At 51.9% G+C, this 17285-nt stretch overlaps 5 protein-coding genes across 5 annotated transcripts; 1 reads left to right on the forward strand and 4 right to left on the reverse strand.

Moving 5' to 3' along the window:
- Positions 1 to 1067: 1067 nt before the first annotated feature.
- GLOTRDRAFT_26188 (uncharacterized protein) lies at positions 1068 to 1223 on the reverse strand (the record flags this gene model as incomplete). Its single annotated transcript, XM_007869971.1, has 1 exon — positions 1068 to 1223. A coding segment is annotated over one exon (156 nt), but the record flags the coding sequence as incomplete, so codon positions are not given.
- A 568-nt stretch (positions 1224 to 1791) lies between these two features.
- Positions 1792 to 3714, reverse strand: GLOTRDRAFT_117225 (uncharacterized protein; the record flags this gene model as incomplete). The annotated part of the gene is made up of 3 exons (XM_007870252.1): positions 1792 to 2624; positions 2685 to 3110; positions 3336 to 3714. 3 exons carry the CDS (start codon positions 3712 to 3714, stop codon positions 1972 to 1974), a joined length of 1458 nt encoding a protein of 485 aa, XP_007868443.1. The 3' UTR covers positions 1792 to 1971.
- Positions 3715 to 3838: 124 nt separating this feature from the next.
- On the forward strand, positions 3839 to 8283 carry GLOTRDRAFT_100848 (uncharacterized protein). Its single transcript, XM_007870253.1, has 20 exons — positions 3839 to 4034; positions 4092 to 4256; positions 4308 to 4695; positions 4746 to 4827; positions 4883 to 5002; positions 5065 to 5179; positions 5237 to 5325; positions 5398 to 5619; positions 5685 to 5788; positions 5841 to 5922; positions 5983 to 6141; positions 6194 to 6364; positions 6423 to 6801; positions 6856 to 6983; positions 7036 to 7191; positions 7240 to 7443; positions 7500 to 7611; positions 7665 to 7843; positions 7899 to 8048; positions 8103 to 8283. Exons 1-20 carry the CDS (start codon positions 3947 to 3949, stop codon positions 8169 to 8171), a joined length of 3162 nt encoding a protein of 1053 aa, XP_007868444.1. The 5' UTR covers positions 3839 to 3946; the 3' UTR covers positions 8172 to 8283.
- Positions 8267 to 9457, reverse strand: GLOTRDRAFT_63812 (uncharacterized protein). Its single transcript, XM_007870254.1, has 4 exons — positions 9381 to 9457; positions 8869 to 9320; positions 8699 to 8819; positions 8267 to 8647 (listed from the first exon to the last, which is right to left on the reverse strand). Exons 2-4 carry the CDS (start codon positions 9291 to 9293, stop codon positions 8297 to 8299), a joined length of 897 nt encoding a protein of 298 aa, XP_007868445.1. The 5' UTR covers positions 9294 to 9320; positions 9381 to 9457; the 3' UTR covers positions 8267 to 8296.
- A 691-nt stretch (positions 9458 to 10148) lies between these two features.
- On the reverse strand, positions 10149 to 14221 carry GLOTRDRAFT_140068 (JmjC-domain-containing protein). The gene is made up of 8 exons (XM_007870255.1): positions 13773 to 14221; positions 12963 to 13708; positions 12637 to 12897; positions 12320 to 12581; positions 11759 to 12266; positions 11294 to 11704; positions 10969 to 11236; positions 10149 to 10913 (listed from the first exon to the last, which is right to left on the reverse strand). Exons 1-8 carry the CDS (start codon positions 14069 to 14071, stop codon positions 10363 to 10365), a joined length of 3306 nt encoding a protein of 1101 aa, XP_007868446.1. The 5' UTR covers positions 14072 to 14221; the 3' UTR covers positions 10149 to 10362.
- Positions 14222 to 17285: the final 3064 nt, after the last annotated feature.

A 17285-nucleotide genomic window follows, 5' to 3' on the forward strand; every position in this document is an offset into this window, starting at 1 on the left:
CTCGACGAGCTTCTTGATCTCCCAGTCATTGGATAACACAAGCAGAGGTAGGCACTGTTCCATCAATCTCCCATCAATCGAGTTGCATAAACGATGTATAAGATTGATGTTGGCTAAGCTGGCCATTCTGGATCAACAGCGTGCCACCTCTCCAGCATCTCTATTGCCAGATCCCAGTCGGCTTGAATCGGCCTCTTCCACATCCATTATTGTAATTCATCTGCTTTCTGTCACATCCGCTTTAAGACGTCCATTCTCGGCTGAGACTGGCCGTCTTCCCTCTTCTGCATCATATCCTGCTCCGTAGAACCAGGTACGTTGAAGTCAAACGTCAAACAGATGTCCGGTATTTCCAGATCCTTCGAGAACAATGTTCACCACTGGTCGTCGGATACTGTCATAGATGGTGAGAGCGCGTGGAATCGTCGTCTTTGTGCATAGCGGATGGGTGAGCTGGGACGAGAGGATGTAAGAGTCCTACATATTGAGAAAACAGGTCAGCAACGCCGCTGGTAAATATGCTAAAACACGCACCTCGATAGCTTGCGCGGCGCCTGACGCCTGATGCGGCGACATTGCATGTGCCCATTCAAGATAATATAGTGGGTAGCTACTGGAGATAACTGTGGCGCCGCACCCCATAGCCAAGCAACAACCCTATTAGATATGAACGAGGGAGGCGATCTGAGGTGCTGGATTACCCGCCGCGTAGGGTCTTATATGCACTGTATACGCCTCACTAAGCTCCAAGTATAACGGAGCACCAATGATAGGAAGGCTTACTGGCGATCGGTCCTTGATTTCTTTATCCAGTGCGACATTGTCAAGGACTTCTTCCTTCGGGGCCGAAGTCACCGTAGGCCCACCCAACACGGCACCTTCTAGATCCAGCCTGCTGAATACCAGTGCAGTATTGATCTGAACGAAGTCTCGCACTAGCCTGGTAAGTCTGACTTGTGCATGTGAGATGTTCGGGGCCCTGTCAACGGCCCTTGAGTAAAAAAAAGGGTAGGACTGACGGGGAGGATACCGGCCTTCCGCACTTGTCGCGGCCGCGAGACTCTCACCAAGCCCATTCCATGACCGATATTCCACACCTGGGGATACATCCCGATACCTGCGCCGATTCCCATGAATCGGTGGGCAGCTTCATATATGTTGACCTCAATGTCAGAGGCTTTAGATAGAGCGGCGGCGCAGACTAGGCCTCCGATGCCTCCGCCCCTGTCGTTAATATCAGTACTGTAGGCTCCCAAGGCCTGAATATGCACGGCTTACACGATCGCAACTATCAACTTGGGCTGGGTCATAGATGTATCACCAGCAGAGACTGCAGTACGCCAACACCGGGCGAACAACTTGGGATTAAATACTGCCGTCTCTAACCTATACAACAAGGTCTCGGCCGGTTCTGAAATAAAGAAATGTTAGGTGGGAGTTCTCCAGCGTGGCGAAGGAGGTATGCCGTACCTTGAACGACAATCTATAAATGGTGATTGACGGATCGAGATGCAGCACCAAGCACAACCTTGGGATGTTCCTGTCGGGAGGGACAGGGACTAGTACCCGTAGTCAGATTACACCTGGGCCAACGGCAAATTCGCCACGGTCGCAAGACTATACTAGCTATCAAGCTTGGGCGCGGCGTGGCACGCTTTTCCGATGGCACCCGTCGTAAACACGGTGGTCCACGATTGTACCTTGTACTTATTAGCTTTGTCTCCGGTGTCTGAGCAACGCACGGATGGGAAGGTCCACGGACGAATGAGCCGGAAACAACTCCGAGACTTTCTTCTATGCACCCGTGGTGGCGACAAGAGAACTGATATACGCGTTTTACTCGCACATGATACCAATAAATTAGCTACATCTACATGCATCGGCTTCATACACAGGATACCGATACCTAAGACAGCATCAGACAGAGCACCACTATTACATGGATGTCATGAGTGAGACTACTACACACACCTAAGCCCCCTCCTCCATCCCAGGTCCATGACACCAGACATTCCCCCATCTATCCTGGCTGACACCAGTAGCTCCGCCACCCTGCTGTCCCGCCACGCCACTGTCGATAAAACCGACCCCATAACTCACGTTCGCATTGAACTGCGGAAGCGGACACTTGAAGCCGAGGAAGTACGGGCACGCGCGGTCCACGGCGGTGCACGTCTCCAGGCATGGTAAGAGCATGTCGTAGCCCGTCGTCGCATTCGGCATGGCAGGGTTGCTACGTGGCGGCAAGTTCGACGCCACGGGCACCAACGCCGACAATGGCTTCTGCGCACCCGTTTCCTGCGATGCGACCGAGGTGGTGGATGACGACGACGGCGGCGATTCTTCGGAGCAGCGCGGGAAGGAGATGGCGCAGAGCCAGTTGCGGTATTCGCGTTGGCAGTCTGCGCACGTCTGGATGGGCGAGTAGATGTCCCGTCCGCAGGCGATCGTGGTGAGCATCGTGGAGAAGTTGCCCAGCCCAGAGATGAGCGGGCTGCTGACCGAGTCTGGGACGGTGCGAGCGTCGTGGGCGTCGAAGCCGACCGGCGGCGGTAGGAGGGGCGCGGCGTAGGAGACGGCGGGGCAGTAGGGGAGGGAATGGACTATCGGGCAGGAGAACAGTGCTGGAAGAGTAATTGGTCAGCATGGATGGTCATCAGCAGATTCCCGAAGATGCTGCGAACCTGATTTCGTGGTAAAGTAAATGGGACCCGAGACTTTCGTCTGGTTGGTGACGACGTATGCAGTGTAGTTTGTGAGGGGCGTGAGCCCGCCCATCAGCCACTGCGACCGCCAGCCCTTCTCGTCGCGCAGCCAAAGGCTCTGGAAGATCTGTGAGCCAGCCTGGGACGGAGAGGATGTGAGTGAGCAGCCGGTTTGCAATTGACTGGCTAGCGAGGAGGATGTTGGGGCGAGGACGAGAGTGAAATTGGTCGCGGCGGCTGTGGAGGGTTGCTCGGGATAAGTGAGGTTGGCTGGCGGGAGGGTGTAGTTCGGATAACTGGGCGATACAATTGGGGGAGGAGAGAAAGGCGGGGAGAAGATGAGGGCTTGGTTCGATGTTGTCTCTCCTAGTAGAGGAATGGTAGGCAGGATCTCATGCATGGGACCTACGGCATGGAGAATATTCAGAATGACATCTTTGTATCTCATGCACTTTAATACGGAATGCGGCAGATTGACCACGAAAGAGAAGAGCTACTTGGAAATGTGTGTGAATCCGAACGAAGTGCACTTAGCACTGCGCATGGTAGACACGCATGGCCAGGTAACTATCCAAGTAGACGTAGAAATTCTTTCGCAGTTTACACATACGTAGGCCAGGGAATACTAACCTGCTTCCCCGTCGGATACACCCACTTCAAACGGTGCTTGCCCCGCGTTCAGGACTGCCAGTACACCTCCCTCCGGCGTACTCCCACTCCAGTTGCCGTAGCCATCGCTGAGCTCTATTTCATAGACATCAGTCCCCCCGCTGGGTCCCGGTAAGGTTATGTCGGTATTGTTCGTGACGAGGAACCGCGGTGAATTTGATGAACTCGAACATAGCGCAATGGATACAGAGAGGTTGGATGACGCAGGTAGCCTGAATCCTTGGTTATTGGTAACATTGGCATCGGTGATCGTGGTCAGCGAGCCTATCGCAAGGCCCGGAGTCGTCTGCGCGTAGGAGAGATATGCTTGCAGCAGACAAAATAAAGTCAAAGGGAGCATTTAGCGAGAGATGCGCGCCTCAGGGACCGTCTGTGGTCACCATACAGGATTTCCCACGCGGCGACGTTAGTAAAAAGAGCTCCGCTTCGCTGCGGAGCTTTTCCTTCTCGATCCAAAACTGGATCTGTGACTCGGAAAGTGAATGCTAAGTAGCTATAGGCTGCGTCTGTATCGATATCTCCCTCTTTCCCCTCGTTTGCCCAGACGGCCTACAGCATTCACTGTCCGAGCGATGTCGCAGACCCCGAACGATCCCGTGCTGCAGTCAGGGGCGTCGACGCCCGCGCCGCAGGGAAATGAGCCCAAGACTAAGAGTGCAGGTTAGAATCAGGATACTATGTCGCGTGTGTACCGATCCCGATAATATATTTCTTCAGCCAAGAAAGAGGCGAAGAGGCTAGAGAAAGAGGCGAAACTAGCTGCTAAGACCGCCAAGGTTGCAGCTGCAACCCCGGCCGGCGAAAAGAAAGCAAAGGCTGAGAAGGAGAAGAAGGAGGAAGAGCCTGCTTTCGTGAACACGACGCCAAAGGGAGAGAAGAAGGGTAGGTGGTCTGCCTGCTCGGTGATAACACCCATAAGTGACGTCTGTGTAGATCTTTCCCAGCCCATGGGCAGCGGCTACAATCCTATCGCCGTCGAAGCAGCCTGGTATGACTGGTGGGATGCCCAAGGCTTTTTCTCCCCGCAGCTCACCCCCGATGGCAAAGTCAAGCCCGAAGGCCGCTTCGTCATGTCCTTCCCGCCCCCAAATGTCACCGGCAGCCTGCACATCGGGCACGGCCTGACCATCGCCATCCAGGACACCCTGGTCCGGTGGAACCGCATGTTGGGCAAGACGACCCTGTGGGTGCCCGGCTTCGACCACGCGGGCATCTCGACTCAGTCCGTGGTGGAGAAGCGCCTGTTCAAGTCCTCGGGCCAGACGCGCCACGACCTCGGGCGCGAGAAGTTCATCGAGACGGTGTACGACTGGAAGAATGAGTAAGTGGCCATATTGTGCGTGGATATGACATGCGCGAATAAGACAACAGCTACCAGGCACGGATCACCAACCAGATGCGCCGGCTGGGAGGGAGCTTCGACTGGTCGAGGGCTGCCTTCACTATGGATGAGGTCAGTCCAGTGTCCTCTATTACATAGGATCCGCTCATTCCTCCCCTGAGTATAGCCTCGCTATAAGGCCGTGATCGAGAACTTCTGCCGGCTGCACGAAGATGGCATTCTCTATCGCGCTAACCGACTCGTCAACTGGTGTGTGCGGTTACATACGACCTTGTCCAACCTCGAGGTAACATATCTCTTCTTTGCTATATGTTCATCTTCAAGATCGTGACCGTAATCCCTGTCCAGGTCGAGCAAAAGCAGCTCACCGGCCGGACATTGCTTAATGTGCCCGGCTATGATCCCAAGGAGAAGTTCGAATTCGGAGCGATTACGAGTTTTGCGTATCCAATCGAAAACTCCGGTAAGACACATCCGATCCTTTTATTCATAGTACTTGATAGTAAATGCACGAGCACAGACGAAAAGATAATTGTCGCCACGACGCGTCCGGAGACAATGCTAGGTGACAGTGCCATTGCCGTACATCCCGATGACCCTCGGTATAAGGTACCCCATTTCATCGTTGTGCTGCATAACCAGAGGAACCGGAACTGAAATGATATCGGTGTGTGTGTATAGCATCTCCACGGCAAGTTCGCGGTGCATCCCTTCCTGGACCGACGCATCCCCATTGTCACGGACTCGATTGTGGTAGACATGTCCTTCGGAACTGGTGCGGTCAAGATCACACCTGCGCACGATCCGAACGATTACGAGGTCGGAAAGCGACATAACTTGCCTTTCATCAATATCTTGAATGACGATGGGACGTTTAATGCGAATGCTGGGCCGAAGTTCCAGGTAAGCTGAAAGCGAAGTTTGTCATATACACTGTCGAGTCTACGATGTTGATCCTTCACTCAAAGGGCATGAAACGGTTCCATGCTAGGGTGGCTGTTGTGGAGGCCTTGAAGGAGAAAGGACTCTTTGTTGATGTGAAAGACAACCCCATGAGCATACCTATTTGCACGTAAGTTACCCTCGTACCTGCACGAGCTTTACGACTAATCTTGAATTTCCAGTAAATCAGGCGACATCATCGAACCTGTCCTGAAGCCACAGTGGTGGGTGAACTGCAAACCATTGGCTGAAGAGGCTCTGAATGTGCGTGTAGCCGCGTCATCATCACTGGACGTCTCATGCTTATGGCGCTCATAATCATAGCACACGCGAGCTGGAGAGTTGTCTATTAAGCCGGCACTGTCCGAATCGGAATGGTACCGCTGGCTGGAGAATATTCAAGACTGGTGTATCTCCAGGCAGCTCTGGTGGGGCCACCGGTGTCCAGCGTACTTCGTGCGAATTGAGGGCATCGAACAGGACGTGAGTGTTCTGTGCAGTTGCTGCTAGACTTGGCTCAGCGGTCGTCTTGCAGAGTAACGATGGGAAGTGGTGGGTGTCTGGCCGGACGCTAGATCAAGCTACAGAGCGTGCCAAGAAGCTTGCAGATGGGAAGCCATTCACGCTGGAGCAGGACGAGGATGTGCTGGATACCTGGTTCTCGTCTGGTCTCTGGCCGTTCTCCACCTTGGGCTGGCCCGATAACGTATGTCATCTACACGATTTGCTCTTCCATGCGTCGTCCTGAACAGACTCCCTCTTAGACGGAGGACTACCGCAATTTCTATCCCACATCCCTGCTCGAGACGGGCTGGGACATCCTGTTCTTCTGGGTTGCCCGGATGGTTCTCTTGGGCTTGCACCTTACTGGGAAGATGCCCTTCGACGAGGTATTCTGTCATGCTATGATACGTGACGCGCATGGGCGGAAGATGAGCAAGTCCCTGGGTAATGTCATCGACCCGATCGACGTTATCCAGGGACTGCCCCTGGAGGACCTGCACCAGAAGCTATACGAGGGAAACCTTGATGAGAAGGAGATTCAGAAGGCTAAGTTGGGTCAGAAGAAGGACTTCCCGAAGGGGATTCCGCAGTGCGGTACGGATGCCCTTCGGTTTGCGCTGTGCGCGTACAGTGGAGGAGGTGAGATCGGCTGTTGTCACGTGTTTTATGTGTATTGGTTCATTCTCGATGCAGGTCGGGACATCAACTTGGAGATTCTGCGGGTAGAAGGATACCGCAAGTTCTGCAATAAAATCTTCAACGCTACGAAATTCGCGATGCTCAAGCTTGATGAAGAGTTCATCCCTTTGCCACAAGCTAAGGTACATACGGGACATACTACACACACCTCATGATACTGACCGCCTACCGTAGCCGACTGGGAAGGAAAGCCTTGTTGAGAAATGGATCTTCCATAAGCTGAACTTCGCCGCGGCGGAGCTCAACCGGTACCTGACGGAACGCAACTTCATGATGGCGACGACGGCTGCGTATAACTTCTGGTTGTACGAGCTATGTGATGTCTACATTGTGGGTACCTTCTATGGATGATGTTTACATAGGCTGACTGCCGTCCAGGAAGCCATGAAACCCATGACGGACGAATCGGCCTCCGCGGAGACACGAAAGTCAGCTCAGCAGACGTTGTACACTTGCTTAGATTATGGCCTGCGGCTGCTGCATCCGTTCATGCCGTTTGTCACGGAGGAGTTATGGCAAAGACTGCCGCGTCGACCGAATGACCCTACGCCATCTATCATGATCTCATCTTATCCCACTCATGTAAGGCGAAGTCTAATACTAATGCGAGAGTACTTTTGTTCTAACACGTCCATTAGGACTCCGACTTCGTCTTCGATGCCGCAGACAGACAATTCGACCTGATTTTTGATGCGATTAAAGCCGGTAGATCCCTGGCAGCGTCATATAGCTTGCAAAATGATATCCAAAGTGAGCTAAGATGTACACATTGTTCTGGCGAGCCGAGGCTCATTAGTTTGCAGTCTTCGTACATTGCCAGGCAGACGAAGAAGCGGCGCTATTCGAGTCGCAGAAGGCTACTATGCAGACCTTAACGAAGGGCTGCCAGTCCGTGAAGGTAGTACGATCTGTAGACGAGATCACGCCGGGTTGCGGGTCTGCCGTTCTTAGTCCAACCATTGCGTTGCACATTCTCGTCAGAGTAAGTCAATCCTCATCGAGCAATGTGACTCGATGATCTTATGTTCCGTTATCAGGGTCTTGTAGATCTCGACGCAGAAATTGCCAAGTGCGAAAAGAAGATACATCTGGCCAACCTGAACCTGGAGAAGGTCAAGAAAGCGGAATCGGTGGCAGACTACGAGGCTACTGTGCCAGCTAACGTTCGTCTCGCCAACGAGGAAAAGGTGCGCTATCTTTCACTCACGAATAGTCCAACGCTGACTGGACAAAATATACAGCGGAAAACTTACGTTGCAGAAATCGCCGCGTTGGAGATATCGAAGGATATGTTCCAGAAGCTGAAATGAGTAGTCAAATGCATCTCGGATCAGCTGTATAGAGGAAGTACTAATAGATGTATCCATATCATTTACACGCGGAGACCGACCACACGTTATTTAATCTCGAATCGAAACGCAACGCTGTATTATTATCATCTGTCGTGATAGAAACATCCTCGTAGGTAAAACAGCGTTCCATGGTTCTCCCTCCCACCGCGCTCTTCAAACGCAAGCATATCCACGTCACCTTCTGGCTCTTGCCTCCACCGCCATACAGTTAGGCATTTCCAGGCATTCCCGTTAGGCCTCCGGCTCCTTTCGATTCTACCGTCCACGTCAAGAATCCCATTTTCCAGCATATTCGGGCTGGTTACCGTCATGCTCTTGGTTGGCCCATCTGGGTCGGCTGGATTCGCCGCCAATAGCTCCGGGGGTAGTGATTTCGTGGTACCAGGTTCGATTAGAACGGTGATAGCGTAGGATCGAGAGTGAACAGATTGGATCTAGGTGCAAGGTCATACACTGGCTAGTCGAGCGGTCTGACGGGTACTGACGATGACATCCTTCTCAATAACAAGGTTGAGTTGTGAGAATACACGCTTGTATGCCAGCACGTCGCCCTTCCTGATCACGGAATTCTTAGCGAGGTCGACGAGCTTCAGTTCGGCGGCATCGCTGTTCACGATGTCAGCACAGCCGGTAGAACAGCACGTCAAAGACTTACCCAGCGCGAGCTATGGCATCCGGTTGGCGCGACGATGGCTCTGTTTGTTGATCTGCCTCTTCAGGCGCAGAGCGATGGTCTCGCTCCCATACCTCGTCTTTCCAAGGCGCGTGCAGCGTGCCATCCCTCACGCCACTCTCGTATTTCTGCACTTTCTCCTTGTGTGCATCTGCCAGCCACCCGGTGTACAGATGGTCCTGGAAAGTACGAGCAGCTGCCAAGAAGTGACCGTCGGTGAAAAAGGAAGTATCTAACTTTTCGAGTGATGTAGCAGCAGCAGTCCTCATTTCGACATCTTCGTGAATATTAGATACGGTGCCCTGTGTGCATGAAGGGTGACTCGGGTGGACAGTGGGCACAAAGTCCGTGAAGGCGGTAGGGGGCAGGAGAGTGCATAATCGTGCCCGTGCCTCCTCAGGGAGCATGTTCCAAGTACTTGCATTCAGAATGGTCTAGTACGCCGCGTACGCTCACCACGAAATACGGAGGTCGTACTTCAGAGAATCACGTACGGATATGTCCACATTGGTGAGAGTGCTCTTGGAGCTTGCAAGGAGCGTTTGCAATTGCTGTGCTGGATCTACGGCTCGTGCTGTCCGCGCTTCAGGCTGGGACGCGCGAACCGCAACAGCACTAGACTCTCCAAAGCGAGCGGGAGCACGAGCAGACCGTCTTGGTCGCGCAGGACTATCTTCTGCCATTTGATGTAGAAGAGCCTGCCAGAGGGGACTGCTCAGCGCCCGGAATGCCCGTTAGGACCGCAACGCGCATGCCAACAACGGGGAACTTGCCTGGAGTGATTGTCGCAAGTGCTACCCTTTTAATCTACTCGCCTCTCTTCTGCCTTAAGCCGCCTCTGAATGATCTGCAATATCCCACCCACTGGGACAGATGCGCAGATCCAAATTGGCAGTGTCACTATACAAGCTTGATTCTCGGCCAATAGAACAGGGGAAAAGGTAGTCAATTATACCGACGAAAACATAATTTACACGGGTCTATTATATGTAACTGACACACCGCGGCCTCTGCAATGAATTCCTTTGAAGTAAACGTTCATCGTCGCATACAGCAGCCAGTGCAGTTCAGCCATCAAGTCGAATTTTGCGTGAGTTCATCGCCCGACCGGAACAAACCGAGCTGCTTGTGGCAGTTTGTGGCCGATTGGATTTGTGGCACAAACATTGCAGTAAAACGTTCGAGATCTAACGGTGCCTGACAGACGTATCTGCAAATTGCGTATAGGATGAGAGATTGAAAGCCCAGAGGCTACTGATACGGGAGAATTATATCGTCTTCAATACCTTTACACCACGTATGTATATACTAGTACTGTATTGATCTTCCGCCCCGGATTCACGGGTATAACTTAATGTTGTACAAGAACCATTCCAAGACTACGATAGCGAATAAACACATGCTAACACGAACGTTCATGTAAGGGGAAGATAGAATAGCGATAGGCACAGATGACGGGGGGAGTACAGCTCGTAATCAACTGGAAGGAGCTGGAGCAGCCTCCGGAGCGGGAAGAGCACTTGGCACTGCGGCAGGCGGCCCGGAATGACTCGGAGGACCAACATTATTGCCTGAGCTAGGAGTGTTTGCGCCAGAACGCGGAGGGCCGACATAAGGCTGCTTCCATTGTAAGGACATCTGCCGCTGACTTGCGTAGGGCGCAGGAGGAGGAATCGGAGCTCCGGCAGGTGCAGGCGGATGGGCCACGTAGCCACGATCATATGCCTGATAGGGAATGGAACCGTAAGGCTGAGCTCCATAACCATGAGCATACCCCGAGTAAGGATATGCAGGATACCCCTGAGGGGCGTAGTAACTTGATTGTTGCGGCATCCGGCCATAGGGATAGTTCCAGTAGTTATATGCTGGTTGCTGCGACGGATAGGAATGGAAACTATGCTGAGTGGGGTGAGGTGCTGTGGCCGTAGCTTGTTGCTGAGGTGGCTGCGAGGGAGCCGAGACTGCCGAAGAGGCAGCGGCCTTCGTCGAGAAGGACAGTACATGTGTCGATGACGAAGCGGTGGGTTCTGGATGTCGATGATCGTCAGCTAGGGAACGTCCTTTTGCAAGACCACAACTTACTCTCCGGTTCAGGAGCAGCTTCAGTCGGCTTTTGACCGACAGTCAGTCCGTCTGTGTTTCCGAACACAACGCTGCCCCACTTGAACTCTCTCTTGAGCCCCCTATCCCACAGGACCTCGACGGATTTTGACTCCTCTATAACTCGAACCAAGGACACTTCGAAGACTCCTGCACTGACACGAATCTTAATGCGGGACATGTTGGGCAACGCAAGAAGGTCCTTCCGGATCTTGTCCATCTTAGCGGCTTTCTTTGCCTCTGCAATATCCTAAACACAAGTTGTTCAGACTACTTGACCAAGTAAATACCAATTAAAGTAACATACGGGATTGTGTTGCGGGCATAAACATTGAACCTCGGTTTTCTTAATGATCTTCAGGACGCGAGGTGCAGCTTCACTTGGAGGCACGGGAGCTACAGCACCGCACGGCTGGGGCATTGCACTGCTGTCGACTTGCATTGCATCAGGTCGCTGAATGAGGTGGGATGCCTTGTCGGCGAGAGGATAAGATGGGACGTGCGAAGGCACAGCGGGATGCTGAAGCGGTTGGGCGTTAATCGAGGGGTCAATGAGGACCACTTCCTTCTCGACCTCTCTCAGCAAGGTATATACGATACCAGCTTCGGACCCATCTCGAGCACAAGAAACATGGAATGCCTTCGGGCATCTGCCCTTTGTGCACTGGATAGGTGCCCCATGAGCCTTGTAACGCGCTTTGGAACAAGCCGAGCATTTCTATAGGAGGGGGTGAGAGCTGGTAACAGAAGCATTTTGAACTACGGCACCAACCAGATTCCATCTATCCTTCACTATTCCATCTACCCCGAAGACTACCCTCTGTTTGTCCTTCGTACCATCCAGTCTGTCTACCTCCACTTCATCCACCCAAGTTTCCGGTATGACGCTCGCACAAGACTCATGGGCCATCCATGGTTGACCGGCTTGACCACCTTCAACCGACCGTCCAGCCGGCGGGTCTTGCACGCGTAAAAGCCCTTCTGCGCTAGTAGAGACGCATAGGCAACAAGGGAAAACGGTAGGCTCTTTGGGCTTTGGTCCAAGCTTGAGGACGACCGTGACTTTCGACGAGGAGGCGTTGCCACTGCCCTGAGCCTTGGAAGGGCCACCCTGAGCTGTACTCTTGGATGATCGAGGCTTCTTGAGCTTGCGAGCGTCATGGCCACCGTCTGATTTTCGTTTGCGAGGGTTCTTAGACTGGTCTTTCCGTTTCGTCTTGGCAGTCTCGGCAGCTTCAGCTGCTCTATCCATCAGCAGTTGATCGACGTCGATGCGGACACTACATCGTGGCAAATCAGCATAAGATGAAAGGGCCAAACCGGCACTACAAACCTATCGTTTATGCATTCGCATACTTTGGCTTTCCGGCCGAGCTCTAACCAGCTGTCAAGTGCGAAGTTAACACTCTCGGCGCAGTTGAAACCCAAGTTGAATCCGGCGTGGTATCCACGAGGGTAGGTGATGACGAATTCTCCCGCATGCTGAACAAGAGTATTCGGACGACACGAAGACTGAGATAAGAGAGTAGGGGAGGCTAGGAATGATTTATGTCGAAGGAATTGGGGACATTGAGATGTATCTTTAGGGAAGTAGCCTGTAAGAAGAGCGTCATGTGACAGTGTAGAGTCTAAGATAAGAACGGTACGTACCTCGCATGGTGTTCTCCAGGGAGACAGCTCGGGCTTGAGGGATAGCGTACCAGAATTTGGGTGCTCCAAAGTGAATATAGTTAATACTGAACAGGTCCATGTCTTCTACGTGCCACGCAAAAGTTGCGCGCCACATGCCAAAATATAAGTACGGGGTATTTACACCCAATAAGCCCTTGGAAGACGGCGGAAGGAGGCGAGTCAGAAGAGAAGGGAGTTTGGCCACGTTCCATGACTTCGTCTCATCCGTGAAGAGTGAACCTTATGAGAGGTACATTGCGTTCATCCATGACTGAGCTTATACATTGGACGCCAGAATAACTTACCAGCCATATCTGCACCATACCATGCCGGCTTCCCAAGGCCACAGTTGCGCCAGTAGTGACGCTCGAGCTTCTGGCAAAATTCAGGAGTGAAGTCGAAAGGTGTTGTGTTCGTAGGAAGCCAGTCAGAATTGGGATCAAAAGTTTCAAAGAACGCCACGTCTTGAGCAGCCCGTTCTGCAAGATTAGCCTCCTTCTGCGCACGGGTCTGGCCTGTGCGTCTCTTGGCCTTGGGTTTCTCTTCAAGGCCATCTTCTGCTGCACCTTCCGCGTCCTCCTTCCCCTCGGGCTCAGGCTCCGGGTTATCTTGCTCCTCAACGCCAACAGCATCCGCAGCAGGGGGAGATGCTGCATCTCCATCGCTGTTAGGTGGCGAGGCGAGGGACTTAGCAGGTGAGTCGATCCCATTAACAGCTTGATCAGGTTCTTCCTTAATCGACACCTCCTCCGCTTCAGCTTCCGGCTCGGCAGTCTCCGCTTTTGCCGATGCCGCCTTTCTTCCCCTACCGCGTCTCGTCGTGCGCTTGGACGACGCGTTCTGGCCGTGGTAGAGTCCAACATCGTCGACTCCAGGCGCGCGATAGTCGTCCTTGTTGCAAAGCTCCGCCCACTCTCTGACACTCATGACGCGTCGCTTCTCCACATTCTGCTGTCGGAAGAGCCCTCCGCGACCAAGCATAACCTGCTCAATTGGGTTCTTCAGCTTCACTTGAGATAATTGCTCTGTGATGGGTGGTAATGCATCCCGCCTGCAATGTGCGTTGAGCTCAGATCAGACTGGGGGTCCACGGGCATAAGGGGCAGGATCCGCACCATTCCTTAGGAGGTATAACCTTAACAATCCCACTTCTCCTGCCCCAGCACTCTATTTTGTTCATGTATGCTTCAAAGTCCTCAAAGTCCTCCATGGTCGGCTTAAATACTGGTATTCCGCGGCTTGCATACTCATCATCGTCGGGCTCAAGCCATGTTCTGCCATTGGAGTCGGGTGACGGAGGTAGATGCACGTCATCAGAGCCGTAAAAATGGTCTGGCTGCACAGGTGGAGGAGCAGGGGTAGGAGACCGGGACGGCGACGGTGTAAGGGATGGCGTTCCAGAATGAGAGGACATGTTTGCAAGTGTGGCCGATCAACGTCGTCGGCGTCGTGCGCAAGCGATTTCTCCCTTGACGATGAGCTAAATGCGGTCAATACCGGTATGGCTGATACGCTCAACGCGCTCCAATGTCGAGTGGTACGTGGTCGTCGTCGTCGTAGACAGTGTTCCGGTGTGAAGCTCCCAAGCCGAGGTCTGTCCAGAGTCAAGTCCAGATTACTAAGACTTACTAAATTTAGTAAATTGGAGCGGATGCTCGCGTGATGCATTTCTCAGAAGGCTGCCGTGACCCGGCTGGTCCGTCGATTCGATAAGGCGGTAGGGCCGTGCGAGCACGGCAGAGCCCGCTACCGTAGATATAGATGATATTTGGTAGCAAGCTGAACACTGTACATCCTGAGCAGTGTCATATATATCTATTTTGCGAAAGCAGCTGTGTTCCAGCAATTATTTCTGACATTCAACTCAATGGCCTGGGGTCCTGAGAGATGTCCACTCATCCCTCCCTCAGGTTTTGAGAATACAAGTTACATATGCAAAACAACTGACATCGGAGTATTCTGATTTCACCTTGAGACCGCATGGTCCAAAGGCCCCAAGCAAGGTCAGTTCTGTCTCTGAGTCCCTTGACAATCATCCGCCACCTTGGCTATAAAGGGGAAGAGAAATGGCATGACTATCGGGGTCCTTTAAGGACCCCACCTTTGATTGGTCCAAAGCCCTGTCCCGCTCTTGCCGTTCACCATATATGGTGAAGTGCCAAATAGTATCAAATAAATCGCGTAGATCTTGAAACTATCGCAGGAAACCTGCAAACGGCCCGGGGGTCCAAGACCCACTACCTACGGTAGCGGGAATCTCCGCCCCTATACATGGTCTGCCACAGCGACTGACAAGAGACTAATCCCGAGTTTATCTGCCTGTGGCAAGCACATTTACTGCACGTCGTTTTGCTCGGATACCATTCGACATTTCTCTTGCATTCATCTAAGTTATTCTTAGATAGACGGAGCGTAGTAATAATATGACATGTAGGCAGGTTCCCCGCATACTTCAGGGGGAGCTTATTTATCTGAGGTCAAGTTGATAATTTTTTCCAAAGGGATTGAGCAGTCTGTCCAGATATTTCTGTCACAGTGGTATTATTCCTAATATATATATTGTGCTATGATATGCTCATGTGTCACAAGCCATGAAATTTGGGGAGAAGGTTAGGAGCCTACACAGGGTCAGCTCATGCAGGGGAGAAGAGTTTTAGGCCATGCAGGGGGACTGTTCAGATTTGTATGCACATCCTTGGGTGTGCCCTGGAATTATCCATTATGGTAATTTATAGTTATCTGAGTCTCAGTATATTCCACTTGCTTGAGATTGCTTACCTCTATTTGAGCTCTTTAAATTTCCCATCAACTGTAGACAGAAGAGCTGTATGAGCCTATGAGGTGACACATCAGGGAGAGTCTGGTATTTTCTCTTTTCTGTCATCATATCTCACACTACATGTTTTTCCAATATTGCATATTTGATTCTCATTATAGTCTATTCAGCTGCATGTATCCTAACTCACCCACATACAGTAGCTGAATCTTATTATTCAATGTGACCATCTCAAAGGGGTCTTTCAACCCACCCCCACAAAGGTCACATGATCCTGGGTTCCGACTGCTGCCTTTGTTGCAGGACCGTATCTAGACATGTAAGGCCAAATCAGATACTAGAATAATTTGATTTCTACGGGCGCTCTCAGCTGGGTGAGCAGGCTATTAGGATGACTTTTTCTGTAAGCTCAAAAATCAACATATTTATTCGTGGGTGCTCAACATGGCCAATTATGGCCTTTAATATGCCTTTAGGTGAACTCCCTGATATGAGCACGACCTGACGTGGTTGCCAACACTATTTGGGCTTCTTTCTGATGTGATTTTCCACGTGACTTTTGATTGGATTCTGACATGGTTTTCCATAGATTTTTCTGTCTATTTTGGATGGAATTTTCGTTTTATTAGATTTGTGTATAGGTGATATGAGGGGGGACATGCTGTCCCCCCTCAACCCCCCCTTCCGGAGCATCAATAGTGTTTGTTTCAGGCGTCAAAGAATTTGTTTTGTTTTTCTAGGTCTTCCTACGGACTACCCTATATCGTCTTACTCCTCCTTCCCCCTCGAACTATTAAAATACCCCTCAGTTGTCTCGGACCGCCTCTGCCCATACTGCTGGTGTTAGGTTTATTTCTTTTGGTCCTTGGTGATTGTTGTGTGTCCGTGCATATCAACGCTCCGGAGTATTTATCTCCGAAAAGTCGCAATCAAAATCGCAAGCAATGAAGCCTGTCATAGGATCATGCCCGCAGCGGTTGAAATTGCTAGAGAGACTTGCTTAATTTTACTTCGCTATGTAGGACTCACCGGAGGTAATTAAATCGATGGCGGAGATAAATCACTCGACGAGTCAGGCCTATTGGCAAAGCTAGGATCGGTTATAATTCGCTAAGTTTGACACTTTTGAACTTCGTGGGTCGCTGAGATTGTAACACTAATTCTCTGAGATGGTGAAGTGCAGAACTTGTTTTTCTGTATGATACTTTGTGCAATTTATACTACAGGAATGGCTTTGCGACCGTCCGGAGATAAATAACAAATAAACGCTGCTACCCACAGGATTGCTCAGCACTTGCCGCCGTTATACCATACACCATACGACTCCCTTGCGCTCCCACTTGCTCGTCCCAGCCCCTAGAGGTCGCCTCGACACTCCGCCACCTGCCCTAAGCAGTCCCATCACTCCATGCGACACACCGGTCACGTGCTAATTACCTCCGGCCGCTCGCTGACTGATGCTGACGTCATGGTGACTCGTATACGTCCGCACCTTTGGTATTTTGATGGAAACGAGGGGGAGTGAGTGTTGGAGGTTGGGCATGAGGACGACACCCCTCGATAGAAGCATCCGCGGGCCCCGGAGCTAATTCATCTAGACGTCGCATTGGTTAAGTCGCTCCGGAGCTCCTGTTTGTGGAGATAAATCGCGGAATGGGTCCGTGTACGCCTCGAGGATGCTACAAAGTCCGGAGCTAAAATAGAGCAAGTCTTTAGAGCCCATAGAAGCCTAGAGGCATGTGAGCGCTGTGTCAAATAAGCTCCGGAGGGCTTGTATGATGCACTGAGTCCGCATTTTCGGGGGTCAGACAATCCTGAGGCTTATCACCGCGTAGAACTATCTCTCTCTTGG

Source organism: Gloeophyllum trabeum (assembly GCF_000344685.1).
Source record: "Gloeophyllum trabeum ATCC 11539 unplaced genomic scaffold GLOTRscaffold_00011, whole genome shotgun sequence".
In the NCBI taxonomy this organism is placed as follows: Eukaryota; Fungi; Basidiomycota; class Agaricomycetes; order Gloeophyllales; family Gloeophyllaceae; genus Gloeophyllum; species Gloeophyllum trabeum.

Excerpts from the sequence above, each read along its gene's own strand:
- GLOTRDRAFT_100848 (XM_007870253.1), top strand. The coding sequence starts at position 3,947 with ATGTCGCAGACCCCGAACGATCCCGTGCTGCAGTCAGGGGCGTCGACG. Across the intron at positions 6,365-6,422 it reads CCTTGGGCTGGCCCGATAAC|ACGGAGGACTACCGCAATTT; the intron begins GTATGTCATCTA and ends ACTCCCTCTTAG. Across the intron at positions 6,802-6,855 it reads GTGCGCGTACAGTGGAGGAG|GTCGGGACATCAACTTGGAG; the intron begins GTGAGATCGGCT and ends TTCTCGATGCAG.
- GLOTRDRAFT_63812 (XM_007870254.1), bottom strand. The coding sequence starts at position 9,293 with ATGCTCCCTGAGGAGGCACGGGCACGATTATGCACTCTCCTGCCCCCT. Across the intron at positions 8,820-8,868 it reads GATGCCATAGCTCGCGCTGG|CGATGCCGCCGAACTGAAGC; the intron begins GTAAGTCTTTGA and ends CATCGTGAACAG. Across the intron at positions 8,648-8,698 it reads TTATTGAGAAGGATGTCATC|ATCCAATCTGTTCACTCTCG; the intron begins GTCAGTACCCGT and ends CCTTGCACCTAG.
- GLOTRDRAFT_140068 (XM_007870255.1), bottom strand. The coding sequence starts at position 14,071 with ATGTCCTCTCATTCTGGAACGCCATCCCTTACACCGTCGCCGTCCCGG. Across the intron at positions 12,582-12,636 it reads CCTGGAGAACACCATGCGAG|GCTACTTCCCTAAAGATACA; the intron begins GTACGTACCGTT and ends CTCTTCTTACAG. Across the intron at positions 11,705-11,758 it reads TGAAGGATAGATGGAATCTG|AAATGCTCGGCTTGTTCCAA; the intron begins GTTGGTGCCGTA and ends CCCCTCCTATAG.